The sequence below is a fragment of the Podarcis liolepis genome (genome assembly GCF_965112155.1).
Source record: "Podarcis liolepis genome assembly, chromosome: 17".
NCBI lineage: Eukaryota > Metazoa > Chordata > Lepidosauria > Squamata > Lacertidae > Podarcis > Podarcis liolepis.
This window is the reverse complement of record NC_139571.1, coordinates 28346649-28365370: the sequence shown is the minus strand read 5'-3', so window position 1 is coordinate 28365370 and position 18722 is coordinate 28346649. Positions and strand designations below refer to the sequence as shown.

The 18722-nt window shown below is 39.6% G+C and overlaps 1 protein-coding gene across 9 annotated transcripts in view; it reads left to right on the top strand.

Annotated features, from left to right (window-relative positions):
- SHOC1 (shortage in chiasmata 1) overlaps positions 1-18722 on the top strand; it is a 36027-nt gene that overhangs the window by 10682 nt on the left and 6623 nt on the right. For 5 of the 9 annotated variants that reach the window (XM_083481357.1, XM_083481359.1, XM_083481360.1 and 2 more), the window contains 15 exons: positions 1595-1984; positions 2169-2273; positions 2860-3249; positions 3511-3978; positions 7095-7226; positions 8481-8657; positions 9410-9517; positions 10972-11153; positions 11566-11638; positions 12792-12861; positions 12981-13165; positions 13914-14031; positions 14842-14953; positions 16362-16483; positions 18197-18290. In XM_083481357.1, the coding sequence (XP_083337483.1) occupies positions 1595-1984; positions 2169-2273; positions 2860-3249; positions 3511-3978; positions 7095-7226; positions 8481-8657; positions 9410-9517; positions 10972-11153; positions 11566-11638; positions 12792-12861; positions 12981-13165; positions 13914-14031; positions 14842-14953; positions 16362-16483; positions 18197-18290 (2726 nt within the window). The remainder of the gene's footprint in view (positions 1-1594; positions 1985-2168; positions 2274-2859; positions 3250-3510; positions 3979-7094; positions 7227-8480; positions 8658-9409; positions 9518-10971; positions 11154-11565; positions 11639-12791; positions 12862-12980; positions 13166-13913; positions 14032-14841; positions 14954-16361; positions 16484-18196; positions 18291-18722) is intronic. The other 4 variants (XM_083481358.1, XM_083481361.1, XM_083481363.1 and 1 more) reach the window with 4 other exon arrangements.

Here is an 18722-nt window from a genome sequence, read left to right as displayed (position 1 = left end):
TATAGATCTATAACAGGGACGTCCAACTCCCAAGAGACTGCAATGTGACATCCCTGACCTATACTATACCTATATCTATAGTATAGATATACTATAGACCGCCTGCACCCTCTTCATTCAGCCCAAACACTGAGGTCCAATTCCAAGGGCCTTCTGGCAGTTTCTTCACTGTGAGAAGTGAGGCTACAGGGAACCATGCAGAGGGCCTTCTCAGTAGTGGTGCCCACCCCATTGAACTTCCGCCCATCAAATGTCAAGGAAATAAACAACTGACTTTTAGAAGATATCTGAAGGCAGCCCTGTACCAGGAAGTTTTTAATGGTTTGTGTTTTAGAATTTTATATAAGTGGTACCTCAGGTTAAGTACTTAATTCGTTCCGGAGGTCCGTTCTTAACCTGAAACTGTTCTTAACCTGAAGCACCACTTTAGCTAATGGGGCCTTCTGCTGCCGCCACGCCACCGGAGCATGATTTCTGTTCTCATCCTGAAGCAAAGTTCTTAACCCGAGGTACTATTTCTGGGTTATTGGAGTCTGTAACCAGAAGTGTATTTAACCTGAAGCGTCTGTATCCCGAGGTACCACTGTACAGTGGTGCCCCGCAGACGAATGCCTCGCAAGACGAAAAACTCGCTAGACGAAAGGGTTTTTCGGTTTTGCATTGCTTCGCTAGACGAATTTCCCTATGGGCTTGCTTCGCAAAACGAGAACGTCTCGCGCTTTTTTCTTAAAGCCGCTTGAAGAGGCGCAGTTGCGACGGACCGTGCTTCACAAGACGAAAAACATTGCAAGACGAAAAGACTCGCGGAACGAATTATTTTCGTCTTGCGAGGCACCACTGTATATGCTGTAAGCCACCCAGAGTGGCTGGGAAAACCCAGCCAGATGGGCAGGGTATAAATAATAAAAATATTATTATTATTATCTTCTTTTATTTTTGCATTCTGAATATCTGAAGCAGGGTTGACAGAGAAATGTAATTTAGAAATCTCTGGAGCTCTGCATGCGGAACTCTAAGGCTTCATATAAATGTAACTATAAATTGTGATTGTTCTCAGCTATTTTTTGTTCCTGCTGCAGAGTGATCTTAGCTTCTCTTCAGATTTTGCAAGGGAGAGAGCAGGTCTTCCAGGACTCACAGCAAAGATGGTTTTTATATACCTTTGCCTTTATTTTAAAATGTGCATTCTTTCCCTTAATACCTTTTTTGGCTGTGGCTCCAATCTGGTGGAACGCTCTGTCACAAGAGACTAGGGCCATGCGGAACTTGACATCTTTCTGCAGGGCCTGCAAGACAGAGCTGTTCCACCAGGCCTTTGGCTAGGGCACAGCCTCACTCCCTCCTTTGGCAATCTTCACAGAACTCTAGCCCAATGGTTGCCATCAATTTGATTTGAATTAGTTTTATAATGAAATGATTTTAGAATGTTGTATCATTTTATTGTTGTTAGACGCCCTGAGCCCAGCTTCGGCTGGGGAGGGCGGGATATAAATAAAATTATTATTATTATTATTATTATTATTATTATTATTATTATTATTATTATCCTCTTGTAGGAATTAATGCGAAATGCATGTTTTCCCATTTTTCACAGAGCATCAGACTTCCGTACCTAAATGTCAACAGCTTTCAGCTATAGAATTTCAACCCGACTACTTGCAAGGAGGTAACACCCCCATGGGTGAGACGGACAAGGGAAATTCCCCCTTGGCTGGTGACCATGTGGGTCTGGCTGGCCAGGAAGGAGGCAGAGAGCAAAGGTCCACAACCGACGCCCACCGGGGAAGTGGTGAGCGTCCACTGTCTGCACATGAAGACATATTGGAGTTCAGCCACCTGGAAAAAGATGACTGCACTAATGTAACAGAAACTTGTGCTAGACCATGTGTTTTAGAAGAATTGAACACAGATTTAAGCGCTGGAGATGAGGTTCTTCATGCCAATGTAGAAGTGGTCTCAAAAATGTCTACCTCTCAGATGGACAGTGAGTAATGGGCATTTTGTGAGCTGTTGTTTTTTCCCCACAGAATGAAATGACAAAAAAAAATTGGCTTAATAGACAGTCTTACGTTTTGTAGTTGATAGTAAAAACAAAATAATCAATTTACATTCTTTGTATTCTACAGAGAAAGAAAATTCTTTCAATTTCATGATAATGTCTTTTTCAGACCTTGAAGTGAAAATTACTCCTGCGACAGAGAATTTGGAATCTTGTCCCCCACAAGAACTTTGTGCCAGTCAGAGCAGAAGTGTACTGGAACTCAGCAGGCCAGGTAGGACTTTCTAGACTGGCAAATCTGAGACGGCTGAGATATTTTGGAGAATAGCTATAGATCTATAACAGGGATGCCCAACTCCCAAGAGACTGCAACCTTCTCACAGAATAAAAAACTGGCAGTGATGTACCCCTGGGGGGGGGGGGAGATCAGGTCAAAGTTGTTGAGCTTTTTTAATGTTAAGTTTTTAATGTCTGGTGTTCAGCCACCTGGATAAATATGACTGCATTAATTTAACAGAAACTTGTGCTAGACCATGTATCTTAGAAGACCATGTATTTTTGCATTCTGAATATCTGAAGGGGGGTTGACAGAGAATTGTAATTTAGAAATCTCTGGAGCTCTGCCTGTGAAACTCTAAGGCTTCATATAAATGTAACTATAAATAGTGATTGTTCTCAGATATTTTTTGTTCCTGCTGCAGAGTGATCTTAGCAAGGGAGAGAGCAGGTCTTCCAGGACTCACAGCAAAGATGGTTTTTGTATACCTTTGCCTTTATTTTAAAATGTGCATTCTTTCCCTTAATACCTTTCTCCTCTTGTAGGAATTAATGTGAAATGCATGTTTTCCCCTTTTTCACAGAGCATCAGACTTCCGTACCTAAATGTCAACAGCTTTCAGCTACAGAATTTCAACCCGGCTACTTGCAAGGAGGTAACACCCCCATGGGTGAGATGGCCAAGGGAAATTCCCCCTTGGCCGGTGACCATGTGGGTCTGGCTGGCCAGGAAGGAGGCAGAGAGCAAAGGTCCACAACCGACGCCCACCGGGGAAGCAGTGAGCGTCCACTGTCTGCACATGAAGACATATTGGAGTTCAGCCACCTGGAAAAAGATGACTGCACTAATGTAACAGAAACTTGTGCCAGACCATGTGTTTTAGAAGAATTGAACACAGATTTAAGCGCTGGAGACGAGGTTCTTCATACCAATGTAGAAGTGGTCTCAAAAATGTCTACCTCTCAGATGGACAGTAAGTATTGGGCATTTTGTCAGGTGTTGTTCCCCCCCCTCCGAATGAAATGACAAAAAAATTGGCTTAATAGACAGTCTTACGTTTTGTAGTTGATAGTAGCAGGCAACAGGGCTGGCATCCATGGGGATGTTGGGTACAGGGCTGGTGCGTGCCTACATTGGTTGTTGAAGCACAGTTGAATGAACATCTGAATAGAGTTACAGATACAAAATATGGGAAACACGGAGAAAACCTTTATATATATATTCTTCTTTTTAGAATGCCTTGAAGAAACAAGTTCCTTTGCTAACAATAGAATGGAGTCTTCTAGTGTCCCTGATTGTAGTGGAACAAAAGGTTCTTGTTTGTCTCCTCAAAAGAAAGAGAGACTTCTTCCAATGCTCTTGGAGCCTGCATCAGGTGTCGATCTACAGCACACAACATCTACTGTAGCTGACAACAGTGCACCTACTGACATAATCAGAAAAATGAAACCGCAGACTGAGACAAGAAAACCAGGGCATTTTGGAAACCCAGAAGAAGAAAATGATCAAGTCCAACTTGTCAGTTACAAGGAGGCATCTACTGACGCAAAGAATGCATTAGGAAATAACATGCCTGATGGATTTGATCTGCCTAGGAAATGTAGAGATGATTTTGACCTTTTGAGCAACTTTATCATGCTGAGGTCTCAACATATGATCATGCAAAACGAGGAACCAAACAATGTGGATATTCAAGCAGAAGGTAGCTTAAGGCAGTGATCCGAAGGTTTTGGGCTGGAGGGGGAACCAAGGTGGTTTAATCACCTCATTCAACACCTTGCAAGGCTCTAATGGCAGAGCAAAATTAGGTGGGGAGAATGTTCCTCCACTGGTTTCTGGAATTCAAAAATACTTTTTAACAACTTTCCTTCCCATTGTTTCCAAGGGAAGAAAAGGCTGAGGGGCAGACTTAGACACACTCAGAAGTGTTTCTAAATTTTCACCTGCCTTGGGAACATGACAAGTGACCCAGCGACTTTAGGATGCCTGACTCCTCCTGGCATTTTCCCTTTGGGGCCCTTCTGATGTCAGAGATCTAATTTGGATTGGGCTAGAGGGTCAGACAACCTGTCCCAATGGGAGAGAGAAACTCCCAACCTTCTCTGATGCTAATGCTCTTTCTCTGTCCGATGGACAGATCTGATCTGTTCTGTGACCCCTGGGATGCCCTTCCAAGTAGCATAGGATTGCACCCAAAGTGCTCTTTCACAGAAGCCATACTTGACATAATTCTAGGTTTTACATCTTTTCCATCAACTGAGAAGTTAGTATATTTCTACAGAAGAAGAAATAATTAAGCAGCAATCCTATAGCCACTTATCTGGGGTGTACTTCTGAGTTGGAAAGGATTGCATTTTTACATAGCATACACTCTCTATTTTTACTTTAGCTCCTCTTTTCCCAAAAAAGTTGCCCTGGGTTGAAAAGCCACTGTAAAAATTGAGCTTTCTAATCAAGAATAATTACATTTCCCCCCTCCAAGTTTTAAAAATATTTTCATTTATTCAAATTTAGCAAAGTTAAGCATCCTTTATCTAATAAAGCTACATCTGGGTATAGCCTGTGTGAGCCAGCATATTCAGAAAGAGACCATACAGTAATTGGAGGCAGATACCACTTAGGGCATATCTACACTACAGACCTAAACAGCCAATCCCCCGCCAGAGGAAACCCTTCAAGCTCTAGTTCTATTTGGAGGCAGGGCAATTAGGGGTCTCTAACAGAATTCTCAGTACCCCAGCAAAACTACAATCTCTGGGAGTCTTTTAGGGGGTGGGGGCAGGCTAGTAGCCATGAGAGTTATTCTGATATTATCCTGTACGACTTCTTGCTGTGTGCCTGTGTTGGGAAACCACAACCAACCACAACTTTCAGTGGCATGCACACCAAATGAAAAAGCTGTGCATGTGATTATCACATCTCATCACTTAAATGTGGGTCATCACACGTCACTTCCAGTATGAAAGTGTCTTAAAATAATACTTTTTTGAAAGGGGTGCAATACAGTCTCTGCCCTATATCTGTCGTTGTTGGGCATAGTCGTGCCGTTCTGACTGGATCTTGTGGGAAAGCAATTAATGAATAATAATAATAATTAATGAATAAGGCCTTTCACATTTAATAACTTACAGTTTGCTTCCCTTTAATGCTTTGCAAGAATCTGCTGCCTGAAGCAGCCTGCCTCACTTAGTCTAATGGCAGAGTCAATCCTGCCCTCAGCAGCAGGTTGGGTGTGCATTCCCATTCAGATTATTCTGATGCAAGCCTGAAATTTCTCCATTGATCTCCTCCTCACCACACTTAATTCCCATTAATCACAGCTTCAGTGATTAGCCCAGCTAATAACCTTATCATATGACTGGAGTGGACTGGCTTATAAGTGCATTGGGCATGATGCACCGGTTGTGACAGCGCATGCTTTACAGGAATTTGTAACAGTTGATTCCACAGAATAGTGAGTTCAGGAACTTGAGCTGGATCATAAGATCTCTTACTGTGTCATTACAAGCCACAAGGAGAGTAGGCAAGGCATTATGATAGCATAGAGTTGCACTAATCCTGTTTTTTCTTTGCATCAAAAGGCTCTGGTGCAATGCCATTTCCATCCTAATCTTTCCTGCCCTGTGGAGCCTTCTCTGAAACACCCTAACAAATAACACTGGCATAGACTAATTCCTGTTATTAGGTGTTGTCCTGCCTAGATGATAAGATAAATGAGTGTATATAAAAGTGTAAAGGGAGATTACTCACAAAATGCTAACTACCTCTTTGTGACCTAGTTTGAAAGTGGGATTAGTTAAGTATGTGTGCACATATGCCATTTTAATTAAGATCTGTTAACATTCAGAATCAATTATCATATTGCACTTTCATTATTTTGTTTTCCTGCTTTTTAAAACATCATTAAATGCAGAGTCACAGGAACTGATGACCTCTGTTCTATGCATACCAGAGTGGAACATCTGTACTTGGTTACTGCATTACCACCTAGCAAGCTCAAGCTGAAGCAACATCTGCATATTGATTGCTGCCATTGTATCAATGTTTTAGGGCTTCTTAAGATGTTAAAGACAGGGATGTGGGTGGTGCTGTGGTTTAAACCACAGAGCCTAGGGCTTGCCGATCAGAAGGTCGGCGGTTTGAATCCCCGCAACCGGGTGAGCTCCCATTGTTCAGTCCCAGCTCCTGCCCACCTAGCAGTTCGAAAGCATGTCAAGTGCAAGTAGATAAATAGGTACCACTCCGGCAGGAAGGTAAATGGCGTTTCCGTGTGCTGCTCTGGTTCGCCAGAAGCGGCTTAGTCATGCTGGCCACATGACCTGAAAGCTGTCTGCAGACAAACGCCGGCTCCCTTGGCCTATAGAGTGAAATGAGCGCTGCAACCCCAGAGTCGTCCACGACTGGACCTAACGGTCAGGGGTACCTTTACCTTTAAGATGTTAAAACCTTCCTTACATGATAGGTGTCCTACTATATATAGTGCGTGGGGAACTTGCTGAGCGCGATCTAGTCTGTTCTTGAAGTCTGCCAGTTGGATTAGCATAGATCAGTCTGGGATTCACCATAGTCCCCATGTGGCTTTCCAGATTTAAGGTATTTTGAATCGGTTCACCTGACAACTGCACCTGGAAGTGTTCTCCAAGAGTAGGCTGTTCAGAGATTACAGTATGATTTTAACAGGAGGTGGGAGGGGAGTTGCCTTTTTGCTCAATTCCTGAATGTGAAATAGTAAAGTATTCAAGGTAAGGGATTGAATTGTCCTCTAGCTTGTCCTATAACACTTGTGGGGGTTTTTTCCCTGTTGTTGTAATTCTTAAGTTCTGGATGCTAAGGAGAAGAGCCCAACACTGGAAAACAATATCAGTCCTCTTACCCTTAACGAAGCAGTTCCTATGGAAAAGCAAACAAAGGAAAATGAAGAAATAGTTTCCATTCAGATTAAAGCATCAGGTACTGAATATTTTAAGACACCTGGTAGTTAAAAGATTCTTTTATGGGTGGTATTTATGCTGTGGTTTTCAGTGTTCCAAAGAATTAGAAGATCAACAATGGCAAGTTAAGCTTCCATGAAAAGTAGCTTGCTCATCACTACCAGTCTTTAGATACATACTTGGGTGTATTCTGCTCAGTAGGGTTGCTATATATCAGGAAGTTGTTGAGCTTTTTTTAGGAAGCGCCACCTTTTGGAAATCTCCCCGGACATCAATTCCGCCTTTGAAATCCAGTTGAGCTCCAGGAAAATACTGTTCAAGCTACTTAGCAGAAAAAAATCAGCATAGAAATGGTTCCCAGAACGTAGAAAGACTGAAAACCATTGCCACACTAGTATATAATTCACATTTATGAAGCACCGTAATTGCTTGTGCTGATTAATGCTAGGAAGCTGGTGCTCCTATGTGCATATTTTATTAGACAGTCAAAAGGCGTCATGATGGTGATGTTGTGAAAGACTTAAGAGAGAACAAAGCTTGTAGAAGGTAGAATTGTCATTTTTATGAGTTAAAAGAAGATGGCCATATGGACATAGAAAGCCCATAGAGGTGTGGATAAGCCCTTTGCTTACATGTAGCATGCGTAACCTATGACATTTTGCTGCTTGATGCAAAGGACAAGATGGTGTGCCCCTCATGCCACCTACAGAAGCCCATCAGACTAGAAGTTGCATCTTATTTCCACACTGGCAGCAGCACAGTACACCTGCAGGCAACAGGCTCACTTAAGATTTGCAGTTGGCTATGTGGCACCAATAGCTCTGTCCTCCAACACTACTGGTGCTCTCCTATTCCCACAATCCCCTGCCTGAGGGGGCAGCTTCCCTTTGCCTAATGGTTGGGCTGGTTTTGACGCAGAGCCTGTAATATCTGCATATGTCTAAAGTGTCTGCATCTGAAGATGCAAAGTGAACTTTGGCAGTCCTGGCACAAAGATAAAGATAAAATTGAAGCAAAATATTTCTACTGTAGAATGTTCTACATTTGTTCTCTAAGAAGGTAACAATGATGCCACCTAGTGTTTATCTACAACAAAAGGCTTATTTGGAAAATACCGTATTCACTAAATACAACATTAGAAAATTTAAAAAGTCTGTTATTTAAATTCTGTATTGTGGGCTGTTAAAACATTTTGTATTCTCATCAGACTGTACATTATTTAACCATGTGCTGCCAAACTGAAGTTTTTTTGTGCGGGATTTGTTTTCTCCAGAGAGTCAATTTCAAGTATATCATATCCTTGAAGCTGCAGTGACTCCAGTTTTGAAAGAGCTCATGAGTTTTGGCATGCCTAAATGGAAATTTCGCACCCTTAATTTTGACACCACCAGATATTTTTTAAAACAGCAGGAGAAAGTGATCAGTGATGCTTTTAAACAAGGTGTGACTGGTAAGGACAGATTCATGCATTGTTTATGACATTAGCAGGGTTCTTTGTATTACTCAGGGATAAATGTAATAGTTTATAACTTAGCAGACAGGGATAATTGTCCTGGCAACTATTATTCGGGGTTTCTTTCTGAGAATCTTCTAAACACAATCATTTTAATTCATGGTATTAGGAACTGAATTGAAATTTCCAATGATGCTGTAATAGCCTCTTTCTTCAGAATGGACATCATTTGTTCATTTGGCTTTTAGAGAGAATCCAAACGATGTTGCTGCTAAACTGCATCAATCTAGTGTTTTCTGTATTGTCTTTTTCACCAGATCTGGAGTCATTTTTAAGACAATTGCAGTCATATAGCTGTTCATTGTTGTTGTTTTTAAAAGTATTATAGAAATACTGCAATTGCAATAATACCAAAAAAGATACAATTACTCTAAATGCAAGGAGGAAGCAAGTAATGAAACCTCTTACCCACTGAGTAGGAACTGACTAATGAAAGGGGTGTACCGTATATGAAATGCCATGTGGAACCACCATTTTAATTCTTCTTCCAACTGCAGAAATGTATTGTAATGACTCAGTAGCACTAAAGAGCTCTAGTGTGGAAGCAATCTAAGGGCCTTAAATGCCCCCCATGTAGAGCTGTGTCATTACAAAAAGGTAAGAAATGCTATTGCCTCATTTACCAAATAATTCTAATATTTATGGGAACACTCCTATGTAAACTGTACATTTCTGTGCCTTTTTAATAGGTATCAAAGAGGGGAGAGAGATTGCAGTATTCAAACATGCTGTTGCTCTTCATTTACTGGTAACAGTTCGAGACCTGTTATTAACATGTAACTTGAACACTGCATTAGGTTAGTTTTTTATATAAATAATAATAATAATCCTTTGTAATTTTAATAAAACACAGCATGAAAATACCTGAACACTACTGTAGATCATTGAGGCACTAGTGACGTTGTAAAAATCCATTCATATTTTATATAATTTTGTTGACAGATCTGTATGAGAATTCAGTTCTTCATTATTGTTCCAATTCCTCACTTTTTTAAACATGTAAATATTTGTGGGGGGCGGGGCGGGAATTGCTGTGAAAATGTATTGAATGTAAATTCTTTTTTATTTGTTCATTAATGGTATCATGGAAAAATTATATAGGTGGTGGAAGTCTAGTTTCCTGTTATTGGGAGTAGAAATCTAGCTATCTGGAATTTGTCTTTTGCATGGATCTGTGGCCTAATCTAGCTGGTGGCAAGGATGCACAACCAGCTGGGAAGTGCCCTGGAACTGTGATTGCATTGCCAATTACTGCTCAACGCCTCTTTGCTTGTTGTTCAGGAGGGGATAAAAGGGAGCTACCATGGGGAAGGAGAGAAAGGAGCACTTAGGGGAGCAGGTCTTCTAGTCGGAGAAAAAAGGCAATGGGAAAGGGGGGCTACAGCCGCTCAATCTCCCGAAAAAGCATCACTCCTTCAGATTGTCCAAAGATAGCAAGGACAATCTGCTGAGAACTGTATTGGATGGGTGAGCTATAAGGTGAGGTCCCCATCTTCGCTGCAACACCTAGAGACCTAGTGAAGCTCTGGCTGTCCAATAAGTTTTGGCAATAAGTTTAGGACTTTGTTCTGAAGCTTTCCGGGACTTTGCCCTGAGGCTTTCTTCAGTAGCCCCACATCCCAGTTCTAATGAGGGAGGGGCCTAGCACATCCTTTGCAGAGCTAGCCCTGTATCTTCTTCTAAATACATTTCAATATCATATTCATTTCATCAGAGCATGAATTAACTTAAGGCTGTTACTCGTCACAGAAGTACTACATTTTGTCCTAGCATGGTACATTTCCCTCCTCCAAAATATTTCTAAAGGTTGAAAGGGAAGAGTTAATATACCGGTATGTTGAGTCTGGAAGATTTGGGTGAGGGTGGCTGGTTCAGCATTACAGAATGCAGCCTTTAAGGGAAACATTGGCCAATCTTTAAATTACCAGTAAAACTATCATGGGCCATAACAATGTTAAAAGTCTGTGGCAGATGCATACATTGTATTTTTGGTTTATTTTTACAGCATTACAGTGTATGTCACCTCCGAATGAATCAAGTATTTATATGGTTTGAGAGAATATGTTTATTATGCTTAGGGCTGCTTCTGTGCTATATATTTTTCTTTTGGTGTTGTTTTAATGTTAAACTTGACGGTTGCTTTGTGATTGTTTCGTACTGGACAATAAAAAGAAACAAACTACTAGTTTGTTACAGTACTGTTAATGATGATTTTGTAAAGCATGTGATTGATGTAATTAATTTTAAATAGGATATTTGTTAAACGCAAAAGATAGATATAAGGACTTCCTGGACTCCAGGCTGGATAATATTTGTAGATTGTTGGAGATTGTGCAGATTTCCATGCAGAAGCAAGACGTCAATCCCAAGATAAAAGAACTGTGTCATCAAATGTCCAAATGGGTGCAGAGTAATATGAATGATCAGAATAAGGTAAATAATATCAAAAGCTGGCATATCTGGTGAAAACCAAGACTGCAATTATTATACAGAATTTTTAGCATAGCGTGAATTGCCAGGGAAGGAAAGTTCACCCACCTGTCAAAGTGTTGGAGAAATGATTCCCCACCCTTGGGGTAGGGGTAGTCTGCTCAGCAAAGCCTAGGACTGAGCATCTACAAATATTAGTTTTTCCATTGCCTTGTTTCTTATTTTTTCTACATCCATTAATCTACTTTCATATTTAATCTAAATTACTCTTGCTTCTTGCGATTAATCCTCAAGTCCTGAAAATATCTTCCACTATCTCAAATTATTGTCAAATATTTTAAATATCAAATACAGTCTGATCATTGTGTTGTTGTTTTTAAAATGCATATTTTATAATTTTTTTATGTTGTGCCAGGTAGTAATTGTGACTAGAATGGGTTTTGATGAAGAAACAGATGTACTAATCAACACCATCAGTACAGTGCAAGGTAAATGTTATTTTTCGTATTGCTTGGAAACTGTATATAGCCTAATGTTTGCATGCATGCTTGCTTGCATATTTCAATTCAAAAGTCTTGGATCAAAATCTCAAACTCTCATATTATTATTATTATTGTATATTCTGTAGTTCTCTGAGCAATGATGATTTCTCTGTTTTAGTTTCCTTTTGGACAAGATAGAGACACCTGCAGTGATTTAATGATAGGTGTTTATTTAAAAACAAGCACAGTGAGCATTGAGAGCCAGGTAGGACTACTAGAAGATAAAGTTGCATCAGCTCCTCCACAAGCAAGTGTGATCATCTCTTGAAGCCCCACAAAAGTCTTCCTAACTAAAAATCTCAGTCTTTAATGTTTGTTTCCCTTGAATCTCTGCAACTTTCTCCAGCCCTCACCTCAGGTTGTGGAGCATGTCCCAGCCACCAGCTATCAACGTTCAATTAATAAATCTTTCCAATTCAAGCAAAAGCCATTGAGCAGGCACCTCTGAATTGCTGTAGAAACATTAGATGGTCATTAGGAAGCAATCTGATATACAGATGATGGTCACTTCACAGTCATTACGGCATGATACTTTCTGCCTTTGGATGAAATATGAATGAGACTTTTCATAGGAACTACAGCCCCTTTGCACGAGCTTTTCTATAGAACTATAGAACTATAGTTATCAGCTTCAGAAGAACCAGGATATTAAGCTATGGTTTGAAGTTGGCTTAATATCCAAACTTGTTCAGAAGCTGCTAACCAGAGTTTCCTGGTCCAGAGGAAATTAGAAACTATGTATTGTAAATGAAAAAGTTTCCTATTTATTTGCTGTCTCACATCAAGGGGCTGAATGTATGGAAAACAAAGGCTCATTCATATCATTAAGACAACAGATGATCATCTGAAGTTGCCCTTTAAAGATTAATAATAACTTGGTGCACAAAATGTAAAAAGAACAGAAAACTTCCCAGTACATTTATATAAATATTAAAGATAAAGTAAATATCATTACTATATGCTGGTATTTTTCACACTCTCTTGTCTGATGGAACCTGACAAATGTTATTATTGGTTATTATTGGCCGTATGACAATTTCCACAGCTTCAAATGAACCTTTAACTTGAGTCACTAACTTGCAGCTCTGTCTTCCAACAGGCTTGAAAATTGTGTATTTAGATTCTGAGGAAAGAGGGACTTTTCTAGAGAGCCAAGATGTAATAAGTAGGTGAGTATACTTCATTATTAGAAAATAGACTGGGATCTTGCAATTATTACAGAAAGGATTTGTAGGATGTAACTGAAGGTAGTCATACTAAAACTCCCCCACCTTTGCTTCGTTTGCAGTTTGGAAAGATCCTCTTGTGTGGTTGTATATAATCAGAACATTGGACCTGATTTCCCTTGGACTCATTTTTCATTAGTGGTGGAATATAATTATTCAGAAAAATCATGCTGGCTTGATATTTGCAAAAATCTGAATGTTTCTTACATAACTTTCATAACCACTGTTCCGGAAACATTTGGAATCGGTAAGTGAATGTTTAAATACTAAATAGATGATAAAAGTCAAATAGGTTTGGGCATGCTTCATAAAAAGTGATCCAATATCTTTTCAAATGGTTACATAAAATTGACTCCCGGAAATGAAAGTCGCATAAAATCAGATGGTGCCCAGGGTTTCCTCCCCCAGCTATACAGCTGTAAAGGCAGAAAAGAACTAGTGCTGTGCTCTGATCTAATGGGAAAACAAATATATAGTGTTAATATAGCATTTTTTAAATATATTGTTTTGTGCTAGTCAACTCTAATGGGGTTTTAAAAATATATAATTCAGCAATCTTAATCTTTTACTTATACATTATTTCAGTAATCCTTACAGCAACCTTGTAAAGTATGTCAGTATTCATAGTACAGATTGGTAGCTGAAGCTGAAAGATTGTAGTTTGCCTGAAATAACTTTATATAGATTGAGAGGAGATTTTATTCCAGGACTGCCTGACTCACAGTTCACTTAAAAGCAGCATGATCATGTGCATATCTATGGCATCTCCATTATATATCTTTAGGTGCCAGGCAATAACACTCTTCTTCAACCAGGGCTTTGGCTGATTAATATTCTAAAGCATTTTAAATGTGTTTGTGGGAGGGGGGTTGTTGTTTTCTGTTTTAACTACTCAATTGTGCTTTTATTTTGTGTTTTTATGAACTGCACTGAGACCTTTGGATGAAAGGTGGTATAGATATCTTAATAACAATAATACTAATAATATTCTTTAGAAGAGGTTTCTCCAGATAATTTTGGGTGTGTCCTCCTGGAACTGCCAATTCCATATGTTTTTCTGACATCTGAGGGCCTTCTCAATACCCCAGAAATCCTTCAGTTACTGGAGTCCAAGTAAGTAGTGAACATCTTGCATTCTCTTTGCGTTTCCATTGTCATAGCTTGCAATTCCTCCTCAGCCTGTTCTCTATGGCTGTTAATAAGGATTGAATGTTAATAAACACTTGCAACCTACTTCTCAATTAAATGTGGCCAGTTGAGGATGAAGTAATCTGTCAATTTAGGTTTCTCACAGCTTCTCATTTTTCCAAGGCTAAATTCACTTTTCCACAATTCGTCAGCAATTTGCATTTTAAAACGTTCCCAGCGTTTTGTTGCAAATTTATCCTAATAAGCACATTTTCCTATCAATTTTTTCACTAATACACACATTTTTGCAAGCATTTACTAATAATATAATGCATTTTTGTATGTTTTTTCACTAATATATGTGCTTTTATGCACATTTCCCCTCAATATATGCAACACGTAGGTTGGTTGTATTACAAAATTCAGCAAATGTGAATTTCAGATGATGGCTGTTGTCTGGTTTGAATATTGTTTTGGGAAGTGTGAATTAGATTCCCCCCCCCCATTAAAATACAAGTAAAATACAATTTCTTCCAGTTGGGGGGTGGGGTTGTATGCCCTAGCCTTTTGTAAGGTAATTCAGTAGCAAGCAATGAACTGGCAGAGGTGTGCAGTGCAGGAGAGGTGAGGAAAGTCCTCTTAAAATTTAGCAGAACCGGGTGATATGGGCAAAGAAAGACTACCATGAGAAATAATGCTGGGACATTCAGTGCAGGAAGAGCACAATTTTAAGTACTTCAGTTGGGTTACTGAAATGTACACAGCTGGTCTACTAACAGGGACTAATCTGTACAGGTACAATATTACATTTATTGAGAGGAAGTGCTGTGAGGCATTACAGTTCTTTGGAAGCACGGACCGTTACATCGTGATGACTGTAGATGAATGCACTGCTATCGTTATTCAGGTAAAAATATGTGGCACTTAAAAAATATGTGGCACCCTTGCGTATATGCGAAGTTTTATGCTGTCCTGGACACTGAAGGGGTCTAAGACATTTCACAACTTAGTAATAAGTTAACATGAGAATATGTCAAATAATACGTAAATCTTGATAATCTGTTAGCCAAGGGGGGATTGTTCTGTTGTATACCTACTAAATCTATTGTGTATTTTGCTCTATGATCCTGTGCATATCTACTCAGAAGTGAACCTTATTGAGTCAGTGAAAATTGCTGCTGGATAAGTGAGTACAGAGATGGCCACTTACCCTGCTCTGGGTTGACAGCGTTGGCATTTCCCTCATAGCAAGGAATCACATCCCAGCGGCCGACAGTTGTAAAATCCCTCACTAGCCACATTACAGGGCAGAATAGCCCAGCAAGGCTAAAGTTTAAATTGCCCAATCATGGGCTGCCGAGGGGGTGGAGCCTGTTTGGTGGGCTTGAGCTCAGAAGTTCTCACTCTGGTCTGCCAATTAAGCGAGTACACAAACACAGCTTTAGATCAAGTGGGTGATTGTTACTCAAGGCATAAACTTTATAAAGTGAATTAATGAAGGTTGTCAATCAGACTTTTGAGCCTGTAAAATTACAAATCTCAGATAAATGGGGGGGTAATAAGTATAAGACACCCCCATGTATAAGATGCCCCCAATTTTTTTGAACCCAAAATTAAGAATCAGTATTTCTTGAGCTGTTGAGCTTTTCTAGGGGGAGCTTACCCTTGAGTTGTTTACTTATCCATGCATAAGATGACCCCCAATTTTTGCCTAATTTTTTAAAGGAAAAAAATCATTGTCTTATACACGGAAAAATATGGTAATACTCATGTGGAAGCAAAAATATTGGTGGTTCTTTTTTTCTTCTAATCCACACTTTAATACTGCATGAATTAGTTGCAGAGTTTAAGAGATTCATGACATTTTAAACATTTAAGGCACACTCACTAATTCTGCTATGATTTACAGTGGTACCTCGGGTTACATACGCTTCAGGTTACATACGCTTCAGGTTACAGACTCCGCTAACCCAGAAATATTACCTCGGGTTAAGAACTTTGCTTCAGGTTAAGAACAGAAATTGTGCTCCGGCAGCAAGAGGCCCCATTAGCTAAAGTGGTGCTTCAGGTCAAGAACATTTTCAGCTTAAGAACGGACCTCCGGAACGAATTAAGTACTTAACCCGAGATACCACTGTAATAGGCATCTGTAATACGAATCTCAAAACACACCTTAGCTTAATTATCCCTGTTTTATAGAAAGTGAAACTCACTTTCAAAATTAGGAGTGAAATCCTGTGCTTCAACCATTTTCGATGATGGCTATAGTCTTGCATATACAATCAGCTCCTTGCTTTATACTTATTTTGTTGCAGAACATGGAAGAACTTGGTTATGAAAAATCTTCTGATAGCATTGTGTTAAGGCTTGTGGTGCTGTCACTCCAGTACAGCTCCTGTTGGATTATTTTCTACTCCCAAGAAAGATTAAATTCAGAGTAAGTTCATATCTTTTGTTTGACCCTAGTTCATGAGGTTTAGAAGAATGCCATCTTTTTTTAAGAAGTGAAAGCTAAAATTTGCAATATTTTTGCCAGGGCTGTATCTGTAATGGAGGAGATCCTCTAGACCAGTGTTTCCCAACCTTGGGCCTCCAGCTGTTTTTGAACTACAATTCCCATCATCCCTGACCACTGGTCTTGCTAGCTAGGGATGATGGGAGTTGTAGTCCAAAAACAGCTGGAGGCCCAAGGTTGGGAAACACAGCTCTAGACCAGGGATGTCCAACAGGTCAATCAGCTCCTTTTCCTTTGCGTTGGCCTAAAAGCATCTGGTTCCCCCCCTCCCTCCATTTTCGCATAACTGCTGGAATGGAAGATGGAGTTTTTACTCGTCTTACACTTTGCTCTTAATAACGGGGCTTTCCTCCCTTAAAAAAAGCTCTTTGAGCTGAACCCCTCCAAAATGGAATTGTCCTCCCTATAAAAATCTCAACAACTTTGACCTGAACCCTCCCCAAAAGGGATAGATCACTGCCAGTCCCGTCCCCCCATGAGTAGATCACAGTTTCTTGGGAGTTGGACGTCCCTGCTCTAGACCTTTCCCCTGAATGTTCAGTATGGAAACAATAGTCTACCTGTTGTTTAAAACATACCTGTTCCTACCTTCCAGCATTCTGGCAAATGACTGCAAACACTTTGATACAGCAAACACTAGACACTTACTCTAAAATGTTTATTTTATTAATATCTCATACAATGGAATAACCTTAAATATATTTAACTATGTTGTGGTTAAGTTATTTATCCCAGTTCTGTGTATCCTCAGTTGCCCTCACCACAAAATTGTTGATTATGGGTCTGATTGCTGCACATGCCTTAACAAAAATGTTTTGACTGCTGCTGTTCGGGAGGCCTCTTAAAAATGCTGCAGCCTAGCCAGTAACTATAAAGATGTTATTCCTCACTAATTATTTACAGGAGAACAGGGTCATTTCTGCATCCACATTCACTTTCCTGGTGCAGTCTGACTTTCTTCAGATCAGACAGAAATAGCTACCTTAAATGCTCTTTCCTTGTGAGGTTATGGAGAGAAGTCTGGGTTGTATGAATACTACCCATTCTGAGATATCTTGCTTTGATTCTTGTGGATGGAATCCAACTAAGTTTTACTGGGAATTGACCCATTGAAGTCAGTGGGCATAACTAATTTCAGCCGGCCTGCTCTGAGTAAGACGTAGTTAGATATATTTGTCAATTTTGCAGTTACTGAAGTGTCCTACATTTTTAACTTTGTTATTTTTTACTGTATCATGTAGTTCAGCCTGTTCAGTTTTTATTGCATCCTTTCTATAGGTTAAGAAGAAGAATAACAGTGAATCTATATTTGACCGTACACCACTTAGAGATTTTATTTAAATGGTATTAAGTGGTATATACTGTAAATGTTTTAAAATAAATACATATATCACAGAAAGGAAAAATATTGGAGCAAAGTAAGGATACATAGGGAAAGAATTCTGGCATGCAGTGTAAGCCAAATATATACATTTTATAAAAAGAGATAAATCTAAAGAATATTAATGTTGTATGTACTTTATCACACTGTTTCCCCAGCAAATGTTCAGGTAACTTAATGTTCAATATTTCATAGATTTTGAACACATACCCTACAGATATTGACTAAGTGTAATGAAATACTACTTTATTTAGGTATAGTCTAGCTGGAAAGACTCTGCATCACCTAACCTTGATTTATGGAGCCTTGGTTTCATTTGCACAGAAGTCGGAAGACTTTGACGTAAAGGTAGTTTTTGTAAAATATATTATTTAATGTTGCTGATGAAACTCCATTAGCAGAATATTTGGTCCTTCATGCACAGACAAAAGATAGGAAATTGGTTAGATTTTAATATTTGCTGTAAAGGAATCTCAAAGGATGTGTGGGATCTGGCAGTAACTTGGTTTGCATGAAATGCTAAGATAAGGTCTGTTTGCACACCCAAACCTATCCTCACCAATTAACTATGACTTGTTAGTGATCAACAAATTGGAATATAAAACCACTGTTTGAAGTTGGCTTATGAATTGCAGCTTGTGTCAACCATGGCTTCTTGTTGCATCTAACCCCACTATGCAAGCATAACCCCTGTTAGTGTTGGTGCCCCGCCTCAAGATGCTCACCTGTCTAGAGAGAAATGCGGCAGAAGTGATTAGCAAACAGAAACCAACACTAGAT